The sequence below is a fragment of the Cinclus cinclus genome, chromosome 18, assembly GCF_963662255.1.
Source record: "Cinclus cinclus chromosome 18, bCinCin1.1, whole genome shotgun sequence".
In the NCBI taxonomy this organism is placed as follows: domain Eukaryota; kingdom Metazoa; phylum Chordata; class Aves; order Passeriformes; family Cinclidae; genus Cinclus; species Cinclus cinclus.
The window spans coordinates 1,603,164-1,620,786 of record NC_085063.1 but is presented as its reverse complement, the minus strand read 5'-3'; the positions used below and the strand labels follow the sequence as shown (position 1 = coordinate 1,620,786).

Genomic DNA, 17,623 nt, shown 5'->3' with positions numbered 1-17,623 from the left:
TTACTCTTTGTTAAACTTCAAGTGGTTGGTGATTGCCTGTCTCTCTGTGTTCCTCCCTGACATGCTTAGGCCTGAGCAGCAGGCCTCAGCCAGAGTTGACTTTCAAGATGAATTGTGGGCACTATGTGACTAACACCATCAATATTTAGCTAAAATTTATTTATTTAGCTAAAAATAGATGACTGAGATGCTTATGCTAGCTGTTGAAGACTAAACTGGCTGCTTTAGAAACTTTCACATAACCTTGTGTAGTTACCTGAGAGAAATGTATCATTTTAAGAAATTTTCCCAACTACCATGAATAGAGGCTTATTTTAGGGGAAAACCCTCCCAGCCAAGGCCTGGGCTCTGGTCCAGCTCTGGTCCCTGCTGGTCAGGAAGTGTGCCATCAGATCCAGGAGTTTCTGTGCTAAAAATACTGTCAAGTCACTTTGACTAGCTGATTTGGGCCTATAAAATCTGGACCCATTTTCAGGGTGAATTTGGAGACCTTACCTATGGGTGGATGCACCACATAGGATTTTCCCAGTTGCTGGGCAGGGTTCTCCAGGTCATCACTGTAGAATGGGGGTCCCCAGCAACTGTGGGCTCTGGCTGGTGGAGTGTTCAGGCAGTTGGTGATGTATCTTTTTCAATCACTGTCCTTTCTCTCATATAGTAGTGATTAGCTGCACTGCCTTACTTATTTTTGCTTGTTGCTGAAGCTGAGAGTGTAGTTTTATTGAATGTATAATTTTATTTTTGTGTTACCTTAACATTCATAGTAAAATAAGACCGTTCTTTCCATTGATGTCTGTCATTTAAATCACACCTGCTAATTGGCAGAACACTCCCATATCACTAAACTTGTTCACACTGACCATAATTTTTTTTTTTTTTTTTGCCCTAGCTCCAGAGGAAGATTCCTGCTTGGCCAAGCTGGCCTTCTGCCTCTCCTCTTCACTTCTGGTATGTGGGAATTGCCTGTTCCTGTGCCCTTAGGGTGTAATGTTTAAAAAATTACGAGTATGGAGGGACCCCAGCACCTTCAAAAGCATTTCTCCTGAGGACCTTACTGGCATAATTCCTTGAGCAGCCTGAACTCTGCTCTCCTCATGGCCAGGGTGGAAGTTTTACTGACACTTTTCCTCCTGTCATCGGAGATTTTAAACTTGATTGCTTTGTGGTCACTGTGGCAAAGACAGCCACCAACCTCCACTTCCCTTACGAGACCCTCTCTGGTGGCAACAGATCATGGAGGACACCTTTCCTGGTGGGCTCCCTTAGCACCTGTACCATAGAATTGTTAACCTAGTTCGTACCAACTGTGTGGTGTTCCCAGTTAACATCTGGTAAGTTAAAGTCAGACAAAGACAAGAGTGATTGATTAACAGATGTTCCTTAGTGTCATGGTCCTGGATGGGTGGCCCATGGTAGTCACCAGCTTTGTTTGTTTGTTTGTCCCTTAATCTTACCCAAGGATTAGTTACCAGGCAAGGGGATGATGAGGGTTCTACAGCTGTGAAAACCTGGCTGGCTTTTGGTTTTTATCTTTGTCAACTTCCTTCTGCAGGTAAGCCTGCCAGCAAGGGGACAGCATCATGGGCAGCCTGAACTCAGAAATTAGGCTCTTGTATTCCAGACTTGCAAATCATCCTGTCTGCTGAGGGGTGAGGGATTTCACCAGTTCTTATCACCTCCTTAATGCTCTTTGAAGTAGATTCAGAGCTTCAGTGTTTACTACAGCTCAGCTTTTTAAAGAGTCAGAGTCAAAAGGTTGTTAATACCCCTGCAGAGAATACCAAAAAGCTGCTAGTTCTTTACATATAAACACTATGTTAATAATAGGTTGGTACATCCCAAATGTTGTACTAGGATGTGGCCTCAAGAAAAAATTGTGGTTAGACTGCAATTAAACAATTCAGGGAATCAAAAGTGGTTTTCTCTTTAGTTTCCTGTTAGGAATTACTCTTCTTGTGTTGCTGCTTTGTGACTCATGAGGGGTTTTTGTTGCTGTCTGAGGAGTGGCAGGAATTGAAACTGGGGACACGGTTGCTATGAAGAAGCTGTAAGTGTGTAAGCAGTGCTGGGATCTCAGAAGCTGAATGTGTCTTAAGGCCAAAGATGCTGAGTAAACAGATTACTCAGTTTGATTGCTTTTATTACAATAATCAGAGTTTGCAATAAGGACATAACTCATCTCCCAAGTAGCAGTTCTTGAAAAACTGGTGTCAGATAAACACAATGCCAACATCCTGAAACTTTTTAACTTCCTTGAGTGACCAGAAGTGCACTGGAGGACAGATACATCAGAGGCAGGTCACGTAAGTGGTTCCCAGCCTGCCAGCAGCCTCAGCTCATGCTGCCTTGGCTCCATCTGAGCCACAAGGCTGGGAAGAGCTGATGGGGCACAGGCTCATGTGGTGCCTCATCCTGAAGGTTTGTACACCTGAGCAATGGGGTACATTTGGTTTAGGGGAGCCCACTTTCCCCTGCAAGTGTACACCACAGCATTCCCCCTGTGATCCAATGCTACCTCAGCTGAGGCACAAGAAACTTGGGTTGTAGCAGCTTTACTTCAAGCACCTTCTCTGTCTTAACTTACATATCATCCTTCAAGGTTCCCAGCCACAGAAGAACAGCTCTGCAAGGGTTTAGTCACACAAATTTCAGCTAGTTAATGTGTAAATATGGGGCTCAAGCAGCTGAGGTTGTGGAACAAACTGGTGCCAAGTCACAGGTGGCTTTGCTGTTAAATTTTCCGTTCCTTGGTAGCACGTTTGTAGCTGCTTCATGGAGTCACCAATGGGGAGTCAATCCAGTGGTGGATGCCCCAACCCTGGAAGTGTTTGAGACCAGGTTGGATGGGGCTTTGAGCAAGAATAAAAGTTTCCTCTAAAAGGGTGGGACTTAGCCAGTTTCGTTTCAGTGCTGATGAATCAGCACTGAGTTACCCAGAGGGGATGGAGAGAGGCTGTCAGCCAAATGAAAATCAGACAGCAAACGCTACATGTACTTTGCTAACAAAAGCCAAGAAGTGAGAAAGTAGGATCTTGCTTACAAAAGGAAATTCCTGTATCATGACAGTAAAACATGTGAACTTTGCCCCTCAGAAACAGAGACCTCAAGACTTTTTATTATTAAGGTGATAGGGACACATCTGAAGGGGAGAAGGAAATGAGGAGGAGGATGCAGCAACTCCAGACATGCATTGTGTTGGCTTGTGGCTGGCTGACAGGTCACTCAGCCATTTTCTCACCCCCTCCTCAGCAAATGGGGAGAAAATACCACACAACAGCTTTGAGACAGAGACAGGCAGATCACTCACCAGCTGCTATCATGGACAAAAGACAGGAAATGAGGAAGAGAAATTGATTTCCAATTAGAGTAGGATAATGAGACACAAAACTGAAATTAAAATTACTTTCTACTCAGCCCTTTTGCCTAGGCTCAACTTCACACTTGACTATCCTACGTCTTCTCTCTGCAAGTGTTACAGGGGCATGGGGAAGGAAGATGGGGTCAGTTTGTAATGCTCTGTCCCTGCTGCCCTTTCCCTGTTCCCACATGCGATCTCCCCACAGCTCAGGTTCGTGCTGGGAGCCTGCTCCTGTGTGGACTCTCCATGGGCTGTAGTTTCCTCAAGGGCATATCCAAGGGCATATCCAATTGCTCCAGTGTGGGGTCCTCCACGGGCTGCAGGGTGGATCTGCCTCATCATAGCCTGTGCCACGGGCTGCAGGGATTCTTTACATTGGTGCAGTATTGCTCAAATCCCTGTGGACTGTCTGTGTAAGGCATCTGGAAGATTAATTCTATTGCTTGGTCATTACTTGATCTGTTGTTTCACTGTCATAAGATAAAATACTCTAAATAAAGAAGGCCTGGAAGTGTGTTAATCTTCTGAGCAGTTCCTGCTCTCAGGATGCTCTGAGCTGCTGTGCAGGCGTCTCCTCTCTTGCAGATGGAAGAGCCTCCGCTGTCGCCATTCCCCAGCATCCGGCAGCAGCCGGTGTCCCCGCGGCGCATCTCCCAGCAGCACTCAGTGTATGTGTCACCTCACAAGAACGGCGCCTGCCTCACACCCCGAACTGCTCTGCTCTACAAATTCAATGGCAGCCTGCAAATGGCTACTCTGCTCTGGTGCCTGAAGCACCTCGTGCCTGTCCTTTCTGGGCCTTGGTGCCTGCAGGGCTGTGGCTCTCACATCTTCTGGCTCCTCCCTCCCAGCTGCAGCTGTGGCACAGTGGATTTGTCTTGGAGGCCTCTTGAGCCAGCTCTGCCCAAAACAGGAACAGCTTCTGGTGTCAATGTACAGAGGCCACCACTGCCCTTCTTGTTCGCCAAACCTGACTTTGTAAACCCAGCACATTTACGCATAATGCTGAGGGATAATGTGTAACCTTCCCCGTGGGAGCCCGTGCAGCGTCGGGGTGAGCACAGCATGTGCTGGGCATCATAGAACTGCTGGGTCACACAGGGAGCTCGATGCTGTCTCAGGGTCCAGATCTCTGGGATGTCCCTGTCAGTGCTGGTGATGGCCCCGGAGTGACAGGCTTTTCCCAAGGAGTAGTGTCTGGCACACCCTCAGTCCATGAGGACTCAGCTGGAGTGCTGAGTGGGCTGCCCCAGAAACTGTGCCCATGAGAGTATCTCGTCCATCGGGTGCCACGTGCACTTGCACGTGTGGCAGACACAGCTCTGAGAAGGGTGTCCGGGTGCATCAAGGCAGCAGGGATTTTGCCAGCCTTGCTCTGTGGGGTCTGTAATGGGGAGCCAAAGCTGCATGGTACTCAGAGGCCTTGGGCAGCTGAGCTGTTTTCATGAATATTGGGACACTGCAAGTGAACGAGGCACACAAAAACCAGCCCATGTCTGCCTGGGATGCCCGGCAGCTGTGGTGAGGCTGTTTCCATGGCCCGTGATGTTTTGGGAATGAGACCTTGTTGGAGTTCAGATTTGGGTGCCTTCAGCGGTGTTGTTTGAAGTCAGCGGTGCTGTGGCATCACTTCTTTGAGGAGCACCATGTGGCAGCTGGTGTTCATGACGACAGCTGGGATTTGGGATAATGACCGGGCAGTGCCGGTGCAGGGCTCCAGGTAGTCCACGTGAATCCCCTAGCGCAGGGCCGCCGCCAGCACACCGGGTTGTCGCGGAGAGCACGCACCGGCGAGTCCCAGAGCGGACCCTGCCGCCCGGCGGGATGAGGCGGGCCCTGCGGGCGGGCGCAGGCTCCTCCCGGGGACCGGCGGCCACGCCGAGGGCTCAGGGGCCCCGAGGGCCGGTGACGTCACTGCGCGCCGGACTCCCGGCCGGTGGCGCCTGCGCAGTGGCGGTGCGGGATGGGGAGCCCGGCGGGCGCTCCCGCCAAGCGCGCGCGGTGCGAGGGGACCCGCGGCCCCGGCAGCGACCCGCGGCTGTGGGACACGGAGCGGCTCTGCCAGCACCTGTCCCGCTGCGGCGTGGGCGATCCCGGCCTGCTGCGCCGCTTCCGAGGTACGGCGGGCCGGAGTCGGGGCTGGGGCAGGGGTCGGGGCTGGGGCAGGGGTCGGGGCTGGGGCCGGGACCGGGGCTGGGGCCGGGTGGCTCCGCGGCCCCGCCGCCGGCGCTGACGCTTCTCTTGCTCCCGCAGAGAGCGGAGTCACCGGGAGGATGCTGCTGGACCTGCCGGCCTGCGCCCCCGAGCTCATCCGCGTCTGGTGAGCGCCGCCCGCGGGGAAAGGGAGGTGGAGGCCTAGGAGCTGCAGCTCCACATGCTCATGGCCTGGCTCTAGGCCGCGGCCTCCCCAGGCACCTCGAGCGGAGCTGTGCGGGGGCGAACGCGAGGGAACGGGCTCGGTGGGGCTGATCCCGGACCCTTGGAACAGCTCCCGTTCCCTGCTGATGCCTGCACAACCACGGCGTGGACGCACGCTGCTCAGATAACCGCGAGAAGCAAAAAAACCACGATCCTTTAGAAGAGATTTAATAAAATTCCCCTGGGTGGCAGAGTGAGCTTTGAAGTGTTGCTGGGAACACAAGGGGTTCTGACGGGAATTTGCTTTTCTGCCTGAAGTTGCTGCTGCTCCAACTCCAGGAACGACAGTGGCCCCAGCGTTTGACAGAGCGGGAGGTGCTGCTCAGGAGAGACCGAGTGTCACCCGTCTCCTTGGGAGAAATCCAGGGCATTGACAGGTCAGCCTTGCAGAAGTTGCTGAGACTTGGCTCTCTGTTGTGCCTACAGGAGCGTGGGCTGCTGTGGAAAAAGAAGTGGTGTTGTATGTCCTGTCAGAATAGGGGCCTGTGGGTGAGTGGCCGAGTCCTCACTGCCGTGAGCCCCCACCACCCTGAGCAGTCTGGAGCAGGAAGGCTGGTAGGGGTCACCTGTCACTAACACAGGGGCACTGAATGCTGTTCTGAAGTGTGTAAAGGATTGTTCCCAGCAGAACAGAGGGAATGACAGGTCCCCAAACCCTTGTAATCTCTCTGGTGGTGAATATGTTTTCTTGCTTTTCTAGATCTGCAAAGAGTATGTCATGCTATTCTGTCTGTTTGCCCATTCTCTGCCCCACTAGGGATCCTCTCTTGCTCCCCTCTACTGGGATGTGAGCCTGCTTGCTCACCACATATTTCTTGGTGGTTTTTAATCTTGTAATGTCTTTTCTTTACTCCTTTGTTAACCTTGTTTATACTGTATCCTTCAAATCTGTGTCAAAAGCCACCTGTTGGCTCCGGCTGTTTGCTGATGTTGTGGTTGGTGGCCATGAGGTAGACTGGAGTGTGTAATCTGGCAGATGCACACAAGTGCCGAGCTGTGCTTTCTGCTGGGGATTAGAGCATTTTGGTGTTGGTTCCTTGGCTGAAAACTCATCAGAGCTCATGCTGTGCTGGGGATGAAGGGCTCTTTTGCTCTTTTATTGAGACATCAGCATGCAAGTGGGAGTGGGGAAGGGCGGGTGTCTGAGCACGGGTAATGGAAGAGAATAAAGAGTTGGTGTGACGCAGTGGGACAAGGCAGAAGAGCTGCACTTTGGACAAGGTAAGACATGCCAGCGTAATTAAGGTATTCCTGATTTCTCTTTTTGTGGATGAGAAGTTTACCTGCAGCTGTCTGAAGTGTGCAGATAGAAATGTTGTGATGTCATGGAAGGCAGCTGAAGGCTTTGTTTGTTGCTGAAGTACCAGGTAATTGCCTGACTGGAATGACAATCTGGTGTCTAATTTTATTTAGGACTTGCCAGGAGGCTGGTTGCTTCTAGCAGGGAAGGAGCACTAGGTGTCCAGGACACATTGGATATGTGCAGCCAGTCTGGGGAGTCAGAGACTGTCTCTCAGTGCTGAACAGGGACATCAGGATGGGGTAGCCAGGAGTCCCTCAGCATGAGATACAGGTGATGGGGGCACAGGGCTGTGGAGAGCTCTCAGTTGATCTAGAGAGCAGGTGGTGATGGGTTTACAGGTTTATGGGTTTTCTTTGTATAAGATATGGTTAACTTTGTATAAGTTTCCTTCCTTGAGATCTGACATCTTGTTTCTATTAAGCTGAAACTGTTGGGAGTTGGATGAGAAACTGCTCAAGCATTCTGCTTTTAGTAAACATCTCTACTTTGTACTAAAAGAACAATTCTTTTGCTGTCCACTGCACACTGTCCTGTAGTAACTTTGATTATTTCTCTGTGACAGGCCACTAATGAATGTCTTTTATGTTCCCCGGTTTCCTGATGTTCAGAGGGGAGATCTGTGGTGCCTGGAAGCAGCACAGTGGGTTTCCCAGGTGTTCTCATGCTGCTGGCAGTTTGTGTTTCATGTGGCGTGCAATCTGCTGCTGCTAAACACAGATGATGAGTGGGACTGTCTGGCTGACCCCTTTAGGCACAGGAAAGGGATCTTCTCATCCTTGTGACCTGTGGCAAGAAGGAGGGTGTGGACAAAGGGAGGGGAGTGGATGAGGAAGTGCCAGTTGTCACCATTTCCAAGCAATTAGCAGTAATGCTGCTTTGGCTGTTGGAGGAGATCTGCCTGCAGAGCCCTGGAAAACTAGTTTCTTGTGTGAACAGGATTTGTCTTGCTTAGGGGGGGTCTGACCTTGTAGACTTCAGGTGAAAAATGTCCTGCAGCTGTTTTCTCTCTGAAGGAGGACCAAGAGTAGGGAAGGTGAGGCATCTAGGCAATTGTTCCACAAGGATCAGCATGCAGGGTCCAACCTTTTCCCGATTCTCCTCCGCATCCCACCAGAGCAGCGAGCAGCTGTGTGGGACAGAGTTCCTGTCTGGGGTTAATCCATGCCCATCTTTCTTGGTGCCCAGTATGGGGCACAAAGGGTTGCAGTTATGACAGATCTGAACAGAGCATATTAAATTACGAATAGTGTGGCCAGCAGAACTAAGGAAGTGATTCTTCCCCTGTGCTGGTTGGGCCACTGGTTGTGCCACACCTTGAGTGTTGTGTCCAGTTCTGGGCCCCCTGATTGAGGAAGGATGTTGAAATGCTGGAGTGTGTCCAGAGAAGGGCAACAAGGCTGGTGAGGGGTCTGGAATTCAAGCCTTATGAGGAGTGGCTGAGGGAGCTGTTTAGCCTGGAGAAAAGGAGGCTCAGGGAGGACTTTATCACTCTCTACAGCTCCCTGACAGGAGGGTGCAGCCAGATGGGGTTGGTCTCTTATCCCAGGCAACAAGTGACAGGACAAGAGGACACAAGCTGTGCAAGGCTGAGTTTAGGCTAGACATTAGGAAAAAGTCCTTAAGAGGAGTGATTGGGCATTGGCATGGGCTGCCCAGGAAGGGAGTGATTAAAAAAAAGACTGGATGTCTCACTTAGTGCGGTGGTTTAGTTGATAAGGCGATAGGTTGGACTTGACAATCTCAAAAGTCTTTTCCAACATGGTTAATTCTGCTATTTGGTGTGAAAAATAAGTTGTTAGAAGCATTCATTGTAATAGTTTATTAGTTGCTGGTCACAAAGTTGATTTCTTTGCTCTCTGTGTCATGGAACAAATGCTGGTCTGGGCATCACCAAGGGTGCTTTTTTGTCTTAGAACTGTGGAGTGATTTGGGTTGGAACAGACCGTAAGGATCATCTGATTCATACCCCTGTCATGGGCAGGGACACCTTCCACTATCCCAGGCTGCTCCAAGCCCCATCCAGCCTGGCCTTGGACACTTCCAGGAATGGGATGGCCACAGCTTCTCTGGGCAGTCTGTGTCAGGGTCTCCCCCAACCTCACAGGAAACAATTTTTTCCTAATACCCAATCTGCCCCTGCCCTCAGTCAGTTTAAAATGATTGCCCATTGTTCTGACAGTATCTGCTTGTAGAAATACAGCTGGAGAGCAGGGCTCAGAGCACTGCTCAGCTCATGACTGAAGTGCATGTACTAAGTTTGGTAGGCTACAAGCCCTGGCAAGCGAGACAGAACCCTAAATGGAGAAGCAAAAAAGTGTGCTTGATGTATTTTATGTAAGATAAATCATGCAAGACCCTATGTGCTTGTGCTGGTCTGTACAGTTCTGTGCAGAAGGTCTGGGTAGAGCTCTGATTAAGTAAAGTTACTTAGAAACACCAATTGTGTGGTTGTGCTATTTTTAGTTATAGTTGAAAAGGTATATATATTGAGGTGTGAAATCAATAAATTGGCTTCATGCTTGCATCAAACGAAGGTCTCATCACTTCGTTATGCAAGAGGGGTCCCATCCCTTTGTTGATCGCTGTCATCTGCTCTTACAAAAAGTCCCTCTCCCTCCTTTTTTTCAGCACTGCCTTGAGACCGCCTGAGTAGCAGCTACAGCCTGAGTAGTAGCTACAGCCCAAGAGCTCCCTGTTAGGGAAGGCAATACCAAGTGGTTGAGAGTAACAGTGCTCACCAGCAGCTCGAACATCACATGCCTTTAATATTTTAGGGATTGTGAATTATTAAAAGATTCAGATGAGGAGAGGTAGTGCTTCAAGCAGTACTTTTTCCTAGCAGTTGACACTTTATAGTCTTCTGTTACATTTTATGTTGAAAGGCTGATATCAAACTGATCTCAGTGGTTAACTGCTGGAGAAAAGTTATTTTCTCATGATAGTGTTTGCTGTCATAGTGAGGCTGAAACCATTTAGCTCAAGAGCAAACCTTGCAGACAGAGTTAGTAAAAGTAGGTATGATACAGCATATTATCACTCTCTCTCCAGACTTGTCCTGCCTGTGGTCTTAGCAGAGTATCTGCACTGAAAGTTTAGCTGTGTGTTGTGAAGGGGACCTTTCATAATTTATGAAAAATTACAGCAAAATATCTTTGCAAAATAGAAGAATCATTCTCAACAAAATTAGAACATGTTTTAAACTGCAGTGCTTTTGCTGTTGGAGTTGAAATTAATTTATGTAAAATTCAAGTTAATTTGACAAAATTAAACTTTTAATACACAGTAGAATAACTGCAAGAGATTTTTGTAAAAATCATTTGTTGTGACTGACATTTTAGTTTAAGGAAATACTGCATCCTTAAGAAATGTCAGTTACTCAGATGCTGCATGTTTTCTTTCCTGTAAGTTTAGAGGACTCCGGGTGTGACTTACACATTTTTTTTCATTAGTTTTGTGGTGGTTTTATTTCTCAGTTCTGTAAGTGGGAGAAGTACTTACACTGCTCTACAGACACGTTCTGTAGCTGTTTGTTTCCTTCCTTCTATAATTGATTTTAGAAGGATAAATGCTTTCATTTTTTTTCTGAAAAAGTTGCAGTCTTCTGTCAAGGAATATCAGAGTAATGTGAACTTGCATAAGTAATTCCATATGTACTGCAAATTGTAAATGGAAGTGCATTGCAGACTTTGCTCTCAGTGTCTCTTTTTCCTTCCTAGCTGCCCAGCTGAGCGACTGGAAGTGCTGGCGTGCCTGAGACAGCTGCAACAGCAGCACATGGAGGTGATGAAGGTAATCCATGCTATGGGGGCACCATGGCCAGGTCCTGCCCCAAGCCCTGCACAGGGCTCTGCTCCCCCTCTCTGCCTTCCCCCTCTTGGCTAGGTGCTGCCAGCTTGTGCCTTTCCTTTGCACAGCAGCAAACTCTGGGCCCTTGGTCGTGGTGGTCTGTGAAAAACCACATTAACTAGAAGAAATACTAGAATCATCGTGTGGAAGCTTTCAGTGGGCATCTGCAGGTTGTGAGTGACTAAATGAGTAGAACTGTGTCTTGGTTTGAAAGACAGGTGTCTGCTAAGGAAGCCAAGAGCCTCTCTAGAAAATGGAAAAAAAATGTAAAACCCCCCCCCTCCTCCAAATTATAATTTTGAAATTAAGGGGCTTTCAGGCCCCCTATGGGAATAGGAATAGCAATTCTTTACTAGGAAAAATTAAAATAAAACTACAGTAATACAAAACACTGTCAGTCAGACTCCAACCTGACACCCCATCAGTCGGTCAGGGTGTTCGCAGCAGTCCCATTAAATGGTGGCTGCAGTCTTCCTGGAGTGACACATGTGGTTCTGCTGAAGCAATGATCCTGTAGAAGGGTGCAGTTCTCTTCTGAAGGTCCAGTGATGATTTAGAAGGGTCCAGTTTTCCTCTGGAATCCAGTGGAAAAAGGCTGCCCTGATGTTCCAAATCTCAGATTTTATCTAGGTAGGAAATGCTTGTCTCCTCCTCCTGGGTAGAGCGTCTCCCAGTAGGATGATGTAATTTTATCTCAGTGGCCCATTAACAGAAGAGATCTCCCTGGAGGAAGGATGGGTTGTGGAAAAGATAAGGAACACTGCCCCAGCTGGTTTTAACACATGGGCCATTAACAGAAGATGTCTCCCCCAGAGATAAGGATCACTGCCCCAGCTAGTTTCAACAGATGGTGATAGAATACATACTTATGGTAACATTCTGCATTACAACCCAGGACAAACTCTTTGATGCGTGTTGGAGAAGCTCCCCTTTCACTATGTAGAGCCTCCCCTTGATTTATTATTTGGATTTGAAAGACAGGTGTCTGTTAAGGATGGCAGGAGCTTCCCTTGGAATCGAAAATGAAAACCCCTTCCCTCCAAATTATTACAGTTTGAAATCAAGGGGCTCTCAGGCAAAGATATAGGAAAATTAATAATTGTTCTTCACTATTATGTGTAATAAAGGAAACAAATACAACAGCAACGGCATTAACAACAAAACAGAACCACAGACCCAGTAACAGCTTTCTTGCCTGCAGGCATTTTTCTCTTTGGTGTAGTTTTCCTCTGAAGGTCCAGTGGTAGTATAGATGGGTCTCGTCTTCCTCTGGGAATCCAGTGGAAAAAGGCTGCCTGTGGTGTTGCAAATCTCAGATTTTATCCAGGTAGGAAATGCTTGGCTCCTCCCTCTGGCTGGGGCATCTCCCAATGGGATGATGTAATTTTATCAGCCATGCAGTGGGACTCAATAGCCCATTAACAGAAGATATCTCCCTGGAGGGAGGTTGGGTCGTGGAAGCGATAAAGAACACTGCTCCACCTGTTTTTATCAGATGGTAATAGAATACATACTTTGGTTACATCTTGCATTGCAACCTAAGACATTTATGTTATTAGTTTGTCCCCAGTCTGGGGTTCACAGACTCCTCCTCGCTTTCACTGTTTCCTGTGTCCAGCTGTTTGTCCTGGTGCTGTGTGTTGGCTTAATGGGGGTCAGGGCTGTGCACGTTCTGTAGTTGTCTGCATATCTGTTAGAGCCCTCCCAGCTCAGTCAAACCTTACTTGCCTCAGTGTTTTATCAAGATATGTGTGTGATGGAATGGTCTTGCCTGCAGTTTGACAGCAAATATTAAAGATTAAATGTGTTTACCTTTTCTACTGAGTCCCTGTAGTTACTGAGATGTCTCCAAAAATACACACTTATCAGGAAGTATTTATTTTATATTTTAGTTGTCTTGGGGGTTTGCATTTTGTTTTAAGAGAAAAAATAACAGTCATAATTTCCACTCAGCAAAATAGCATTTGATTTTACGAGCACGAACAGTTTCAGGCCAAACACTTTTATTGGATATCTCAGATATGCATTGTAGTATCCTACTTTAATTGGAATAGCAGATTTAATAAAGACAGCAGTTTTCACACAGGTTAGGTTTTGGGATTGCACAGGTGGAGATAACATCTTTAGGCATTTTGACTTTACTACCCTTCCTATGTGAAATAGGTTTTTGGTGTCAAGCTTTAGTAGTTCTCCAACATAAATTCAGTTGTGTAGAGAGGATGAGGATTCCCTGTGCCTAGAAGTGTTCAAGGTCAGATTGGACAGGGCTTGGAGCAACCTGGCCTAGTGGAAGGTGTCCCTGCCCCATGGTAGTATGTTGGAACAAGATGACCTTTAAGGTCCCTTCCAACCCCAGCCATCCTATGATTCTTTGATAGATCTTGCTATAGGGTTGGCAGGATATTTCTGTTTTGTAGAAGATGAACAGTCTCTCCCACCAAATATCTGACCATTCCAGATATCCTTTACTTTGTTCCCTTTCAAAGTAATTTTTTTTTTTTTTTTTTTTTTTTTTTTTTTTTTTTTTTTTTTTTTTTTTTTTTTTTTTTTTTTTTTTTTTTTTTTTTTTTTTTGCTTCTGTAGGTTTTTAATGATCCTATTCACGGGCACATTGAATTGCATCCCCTGCTGGTTCAGATCATTGACACCCCTCAATTCCAGCGCCTCCGGTACATCAAGCAGCTGGGTGGCACGTACTTTGTTTTTCCAGGAGCCTCTCACAACCGCTTTGAACACTCCCTAGGGTAAGGTGGTGGTGATGCCACATGCATCTCTGGCATCTGGGTATTCCTGAGTCTGGTTCCGCTGATGTGGAGTGCCCGCCAAGGGGCATTGCTGTCTGAGTGTTGGTGAAAACTGCTGGGGGTCGTTTCTGGTCTCAAATGTTCCTGGATATCCTGTGTGATTGTGGCTGTTTGCTTGGACTTCTTTTAATAAAGACGGATAAAAAAACCTACAAGATGGATTAATATTAGATTTCCTTTCCCACCCTTTATTATTCTAAGAATAATGTTAGCTAAAATCTGTAAGTGCTTTATAGTCCCCCAGTCAAAATATAAGTTTATGCCTTAAAACTTAGTAAGTGTACCAGGGCTACTCTTATGATCTGCCAGACAGTTGTAATCCCCACACATCATCCAGCACAGCCAAAATCCATTTGATCTGTAATGTTTGCTATTGTAGGTAGATGTGCTTCATGCAGTCAGTGACAGGTTGCCAGGCTGATAGCTGTAATTTCATTAAGCAGAAATATGATGGATGCAAGGATTTGTAGAGTGTTGCCAGCTCATTCACACTCCTCAGAGAAGCTGATGGATGACAAATTTGAGCTTGTTTTAAGGGTATATCTCAAGGGACAGTGAAATTAAGCTAGTAAGTGGTTTTTATTCAGGTGATCTGACCAGCCTAAAGTTGCTTTTGTTGATGCTGAAATATTGTGAAGTAAATCTGGCTTACTTATAACAAGATTCAACATGGCTGTTAGCAAAAGGGTCAGATGAATGACACAGCCTGGACTGATTGCATCTGGTTAACCAAAAAGACAGAAGTGTGGTTGAATATAAACAAAGTTTCCACAACAGAAGTCTGAAAACACCAGTTGTATCAGCAACTTTTCTTTTTGAGCAGTTCCATTGATCTATCAAGTTAAGTTTAGGACAGTTGTTCTCCACTTGTATATCATTTCAAAGATCTCTACAGTGTTACAAATAGAAGAAGTGAGCTTTATGTGCTTATTGGTCTAGTAAAAAGCCATCAAACAGTGAAATTTGGACTAACGAAACATGCTGCCTCATCATAGAAAGCCTTGTCTTGCTTTAAGCTTTTCTGAAAGGAGAATGTTGATGCAAGTGGAAAAAGAGGTTTGTGCAGAGGTTATAAACAGTTTATGGGAGTATGTGCCATATATTTCTCCAGCTGGTTTTGTGTCATGAGAACAGAGCGTCCTATTCAATTAAATCAAATCTCAAATCTAAAATGAATGAGAAGAAGAGAAATAATTGTCACAAGCTGTTATTAAAGCGGCAGTTTGAAAAAATGCTCCAAATGATACCAAATGCTTTGGAGACTGTTGTGGACCTTTGCAGTTTGTCCTGACTGGAATTCAGGGATTTGGTGTAAGCTGAGGTGCTTCAAGATTCTCACGATCAGTGGTGCACTGCTGTTCCCTTGCACAGCTATTGTGGGGTTGTGTGTTATGAAATACTGTAGAGTCTCTGTGTTCTGGGCATGGTATCCCTTGCTTTTTTGCTTTCAGAGGATTGAAACTCACTACAGGAAGCAGTTTGTGATTCTCTGGCAGGCCAGGGTTTGGGTATTCCTTGTATGCTGCCTCTGAGACAAGGACTGTGACTTAGTGGAGCAAAAGAGACTAGGGGAACTTCTCTTTTTCTATTCATCTTAATCCACTGCTATATTTATTTTCCTCCTGTAACAGGGTTGGCTACCTTGCAGGATGTCTGGTTCGTACACTGAAGGAGAGACAACCAGACCTGGGTATAACCCAGCGAGACATCCTCTGTGTAGAAATTGCTGGGCTTTGTCACGATTTGGGTAAGGAACACCTAAGATGGGTTGTTGCTCTTGGAAAATTAATCATGATGAAAAGCTGGCTATGAGGTCAGAACATGTGAGCTGTTTTGGGCTGCTCAGTGCATGGGCCATATTCCAAGACAGGTTTTATCTGTTCTGTTGGGTCTGCAGTACATCTCTGGAGATAATTCCAGTTGAATCTGTGGCCACTTTTAGCTGGTGTTTTGTCCTGTTTCCAAATGGTGCTTAGAATTCTGCCCTCAGTGGCTGAAGTGTCCACTTCCTTCTGTGATTTCTCCAGGTCTCTTAAAACCTTTCTAAATGAAAATTAGTGTTCCTTTCAAAAATTTTGTTTATTTTATTTAACATTTATTTTATAATTAGTTCTCTTCTTCAGAGCTGACACAGAGTAATTAATGGTCTCAGTGTTGCTGCAGTACTTGCCTGTGGTATTGGTGCTGGAACTGGCTCTTAAGTGCAGTAGCATTAAAGTGTCTTAGTAAAGTGTACTTGTTATACCTGAGCCTTCCTCGTAGATGATGAGTAGGGAATTCTCTGGATGGTTGCACTCAGAGAGCTGTGGTTTCAGGCTTGATGTCCAGGTGGAGCCCAGTGATGAATGACCTGTGTGGGCATCAACACTGTTGGATATCTGTCAGTGATGGGGACAGTGGGATCCATGCACCCTTGGGCAGTTTGTTACACCACCCAGCTGTGTGGTGGGGTAGGGATGGAGGGAAGGGATGGGTCACCCAGAGGGACCTGGGCAGACTGGAAAGGCAGAGAGTGGATTGAGAGCAGCCCACAGGAGAAGAACTTGGGGACGTTGGTGGATATGAGGCTGGACAGGACTAGAGGCAGCCCAGAACACTCCTGTGATGGGCTGATCCCCAGCATGGGCAGAGGTGAAGGGGGGATTCTGCCCCTCTGCCTTGCTCAGGTGAGACCCCCACCTGCAGAGCTGCCTCCAGCCCTGGGTCCCAACATACAGATGGGGTACTGCTGGAATGAGGTCTTGGAGATGCATCAAGGGCTGGACCCCCTCTACTCTGATGCCAGGCCAGGAGGGGTGGGGTTGTTCAACCTGGAGAAGATAAGGCTCCAGAGACGCCTTGGGCCCATAAAAGGAGTTCCAGGAGAGCTCAGAGGGCCTTGGGATGAGGACTTAGAGTGACAGGACAAGGAGAAATGGCTTCCCACTGGCAGAGGGCAGGGTTAAGTGGGATATTGGGAAGGATTTCTTGGCTGTGAGGATGGGGAGACCCTGGCACAAGTTGCCCAAAGAAGCTGTAGCTGCCTCAGCCCTGGAAGTGTCCAAGGCCGGGTTGGACAGTCTGGGATATTGGAAGGTGTCCCTGGCTATGGCAGGGGTCTGAATGAGTTGATCTGTAATGTCTGTTCCAACCCAAACCAGGCTAAGACTCTGATATGTCAAGAAAAGTCAAATACAGGAGAATTCAGATTCTAAGCTTGCTCAAGAAATTTTTGCTGACAGCAGACTCAACCTGTGCAATCTTTATATTTAAGGTCATGGGCCATTTTCACATATGTTTGATGGAAGATTTATTCCACTCACTCGTCCGGATTTGAAGTGGAAGGTAGGCTTTTCACTGTTAAAATAAAAATACTAACCTGAAATTTTTAGGGGCAGAATAATTAATCTTTTAAGAGTTCCAGCACTTGTGAGGCTATAGTGGCCATCTGACCTTACCTTGCTGCATCATTTTGATGGCTTAATTGAAAAACAGAATGTTGTTTCCTAATCTTGTGATGATATCCTTGTTAGGGCTGCACTGATCATTTTTGGCCAGCATTGTGCCTTAAAATGCCTATTGAGAGCTTTCTGCAGAATGTATTTTACATTTGCAAAATACCAACTGGGGGCTTCCTTTCCAATATGTTTTAGTCCAAGGCTAAGATATTCAATAGCGTTCAGAATTCAAACTTTCCAAAATTTTGAACAGTTTCAACAGTTGTTTGCTGTGAGTGAAGTGCAACACAGTCCTTTCAGGCCTCTCTCTGCTTGTAATGTCTTAGCAAAATCAGCTGAGTAAGCTGGTTAATCTTTTACCAGCAAAATTGATTATTTTGTCTTTTAGCGTTGTAACTGCCTTGCTGCTGTTTGTTAACACACAGAATTAACAGTGCTCTGCTGTGAAGTGTCTTTC

At 46.8% G+C, this 17,623-nt stretch overlaps 1 protein-coding gene across 1 annotated transcript in view; it reads left to right on the top strand.

The window, feature by feature from the left end:
* The first annotated feature begins 5,321 nt into the window (after positions 1-5,321).
* SAMHD1 (SAM and HD domain containing deoxynucleoside triphosphate triphosphohydrolase 1) overlaps positions 5,322-17,623 on the top strand; it is a 28,737-nt gene continuing 16,435 nt past the window's right edge. The window contains 6 exon segments of the mRNA XM_062504881.1: positions 5,322-5,475; positions 5,612-5,678; positions 10,796-10,868; positions 13,509-13,669; positions 15,361-15,476; positions 16,983-17,053. Of these exon segments, the coding sequence (XP_062360865.1) occupies positions 5,322-5,475; positions 5,612-5,678; positions 10,796-10,868; positions 13,509-13,669; positions 15,361-15,476; positions 16,983-17,053 (642 nt within the window).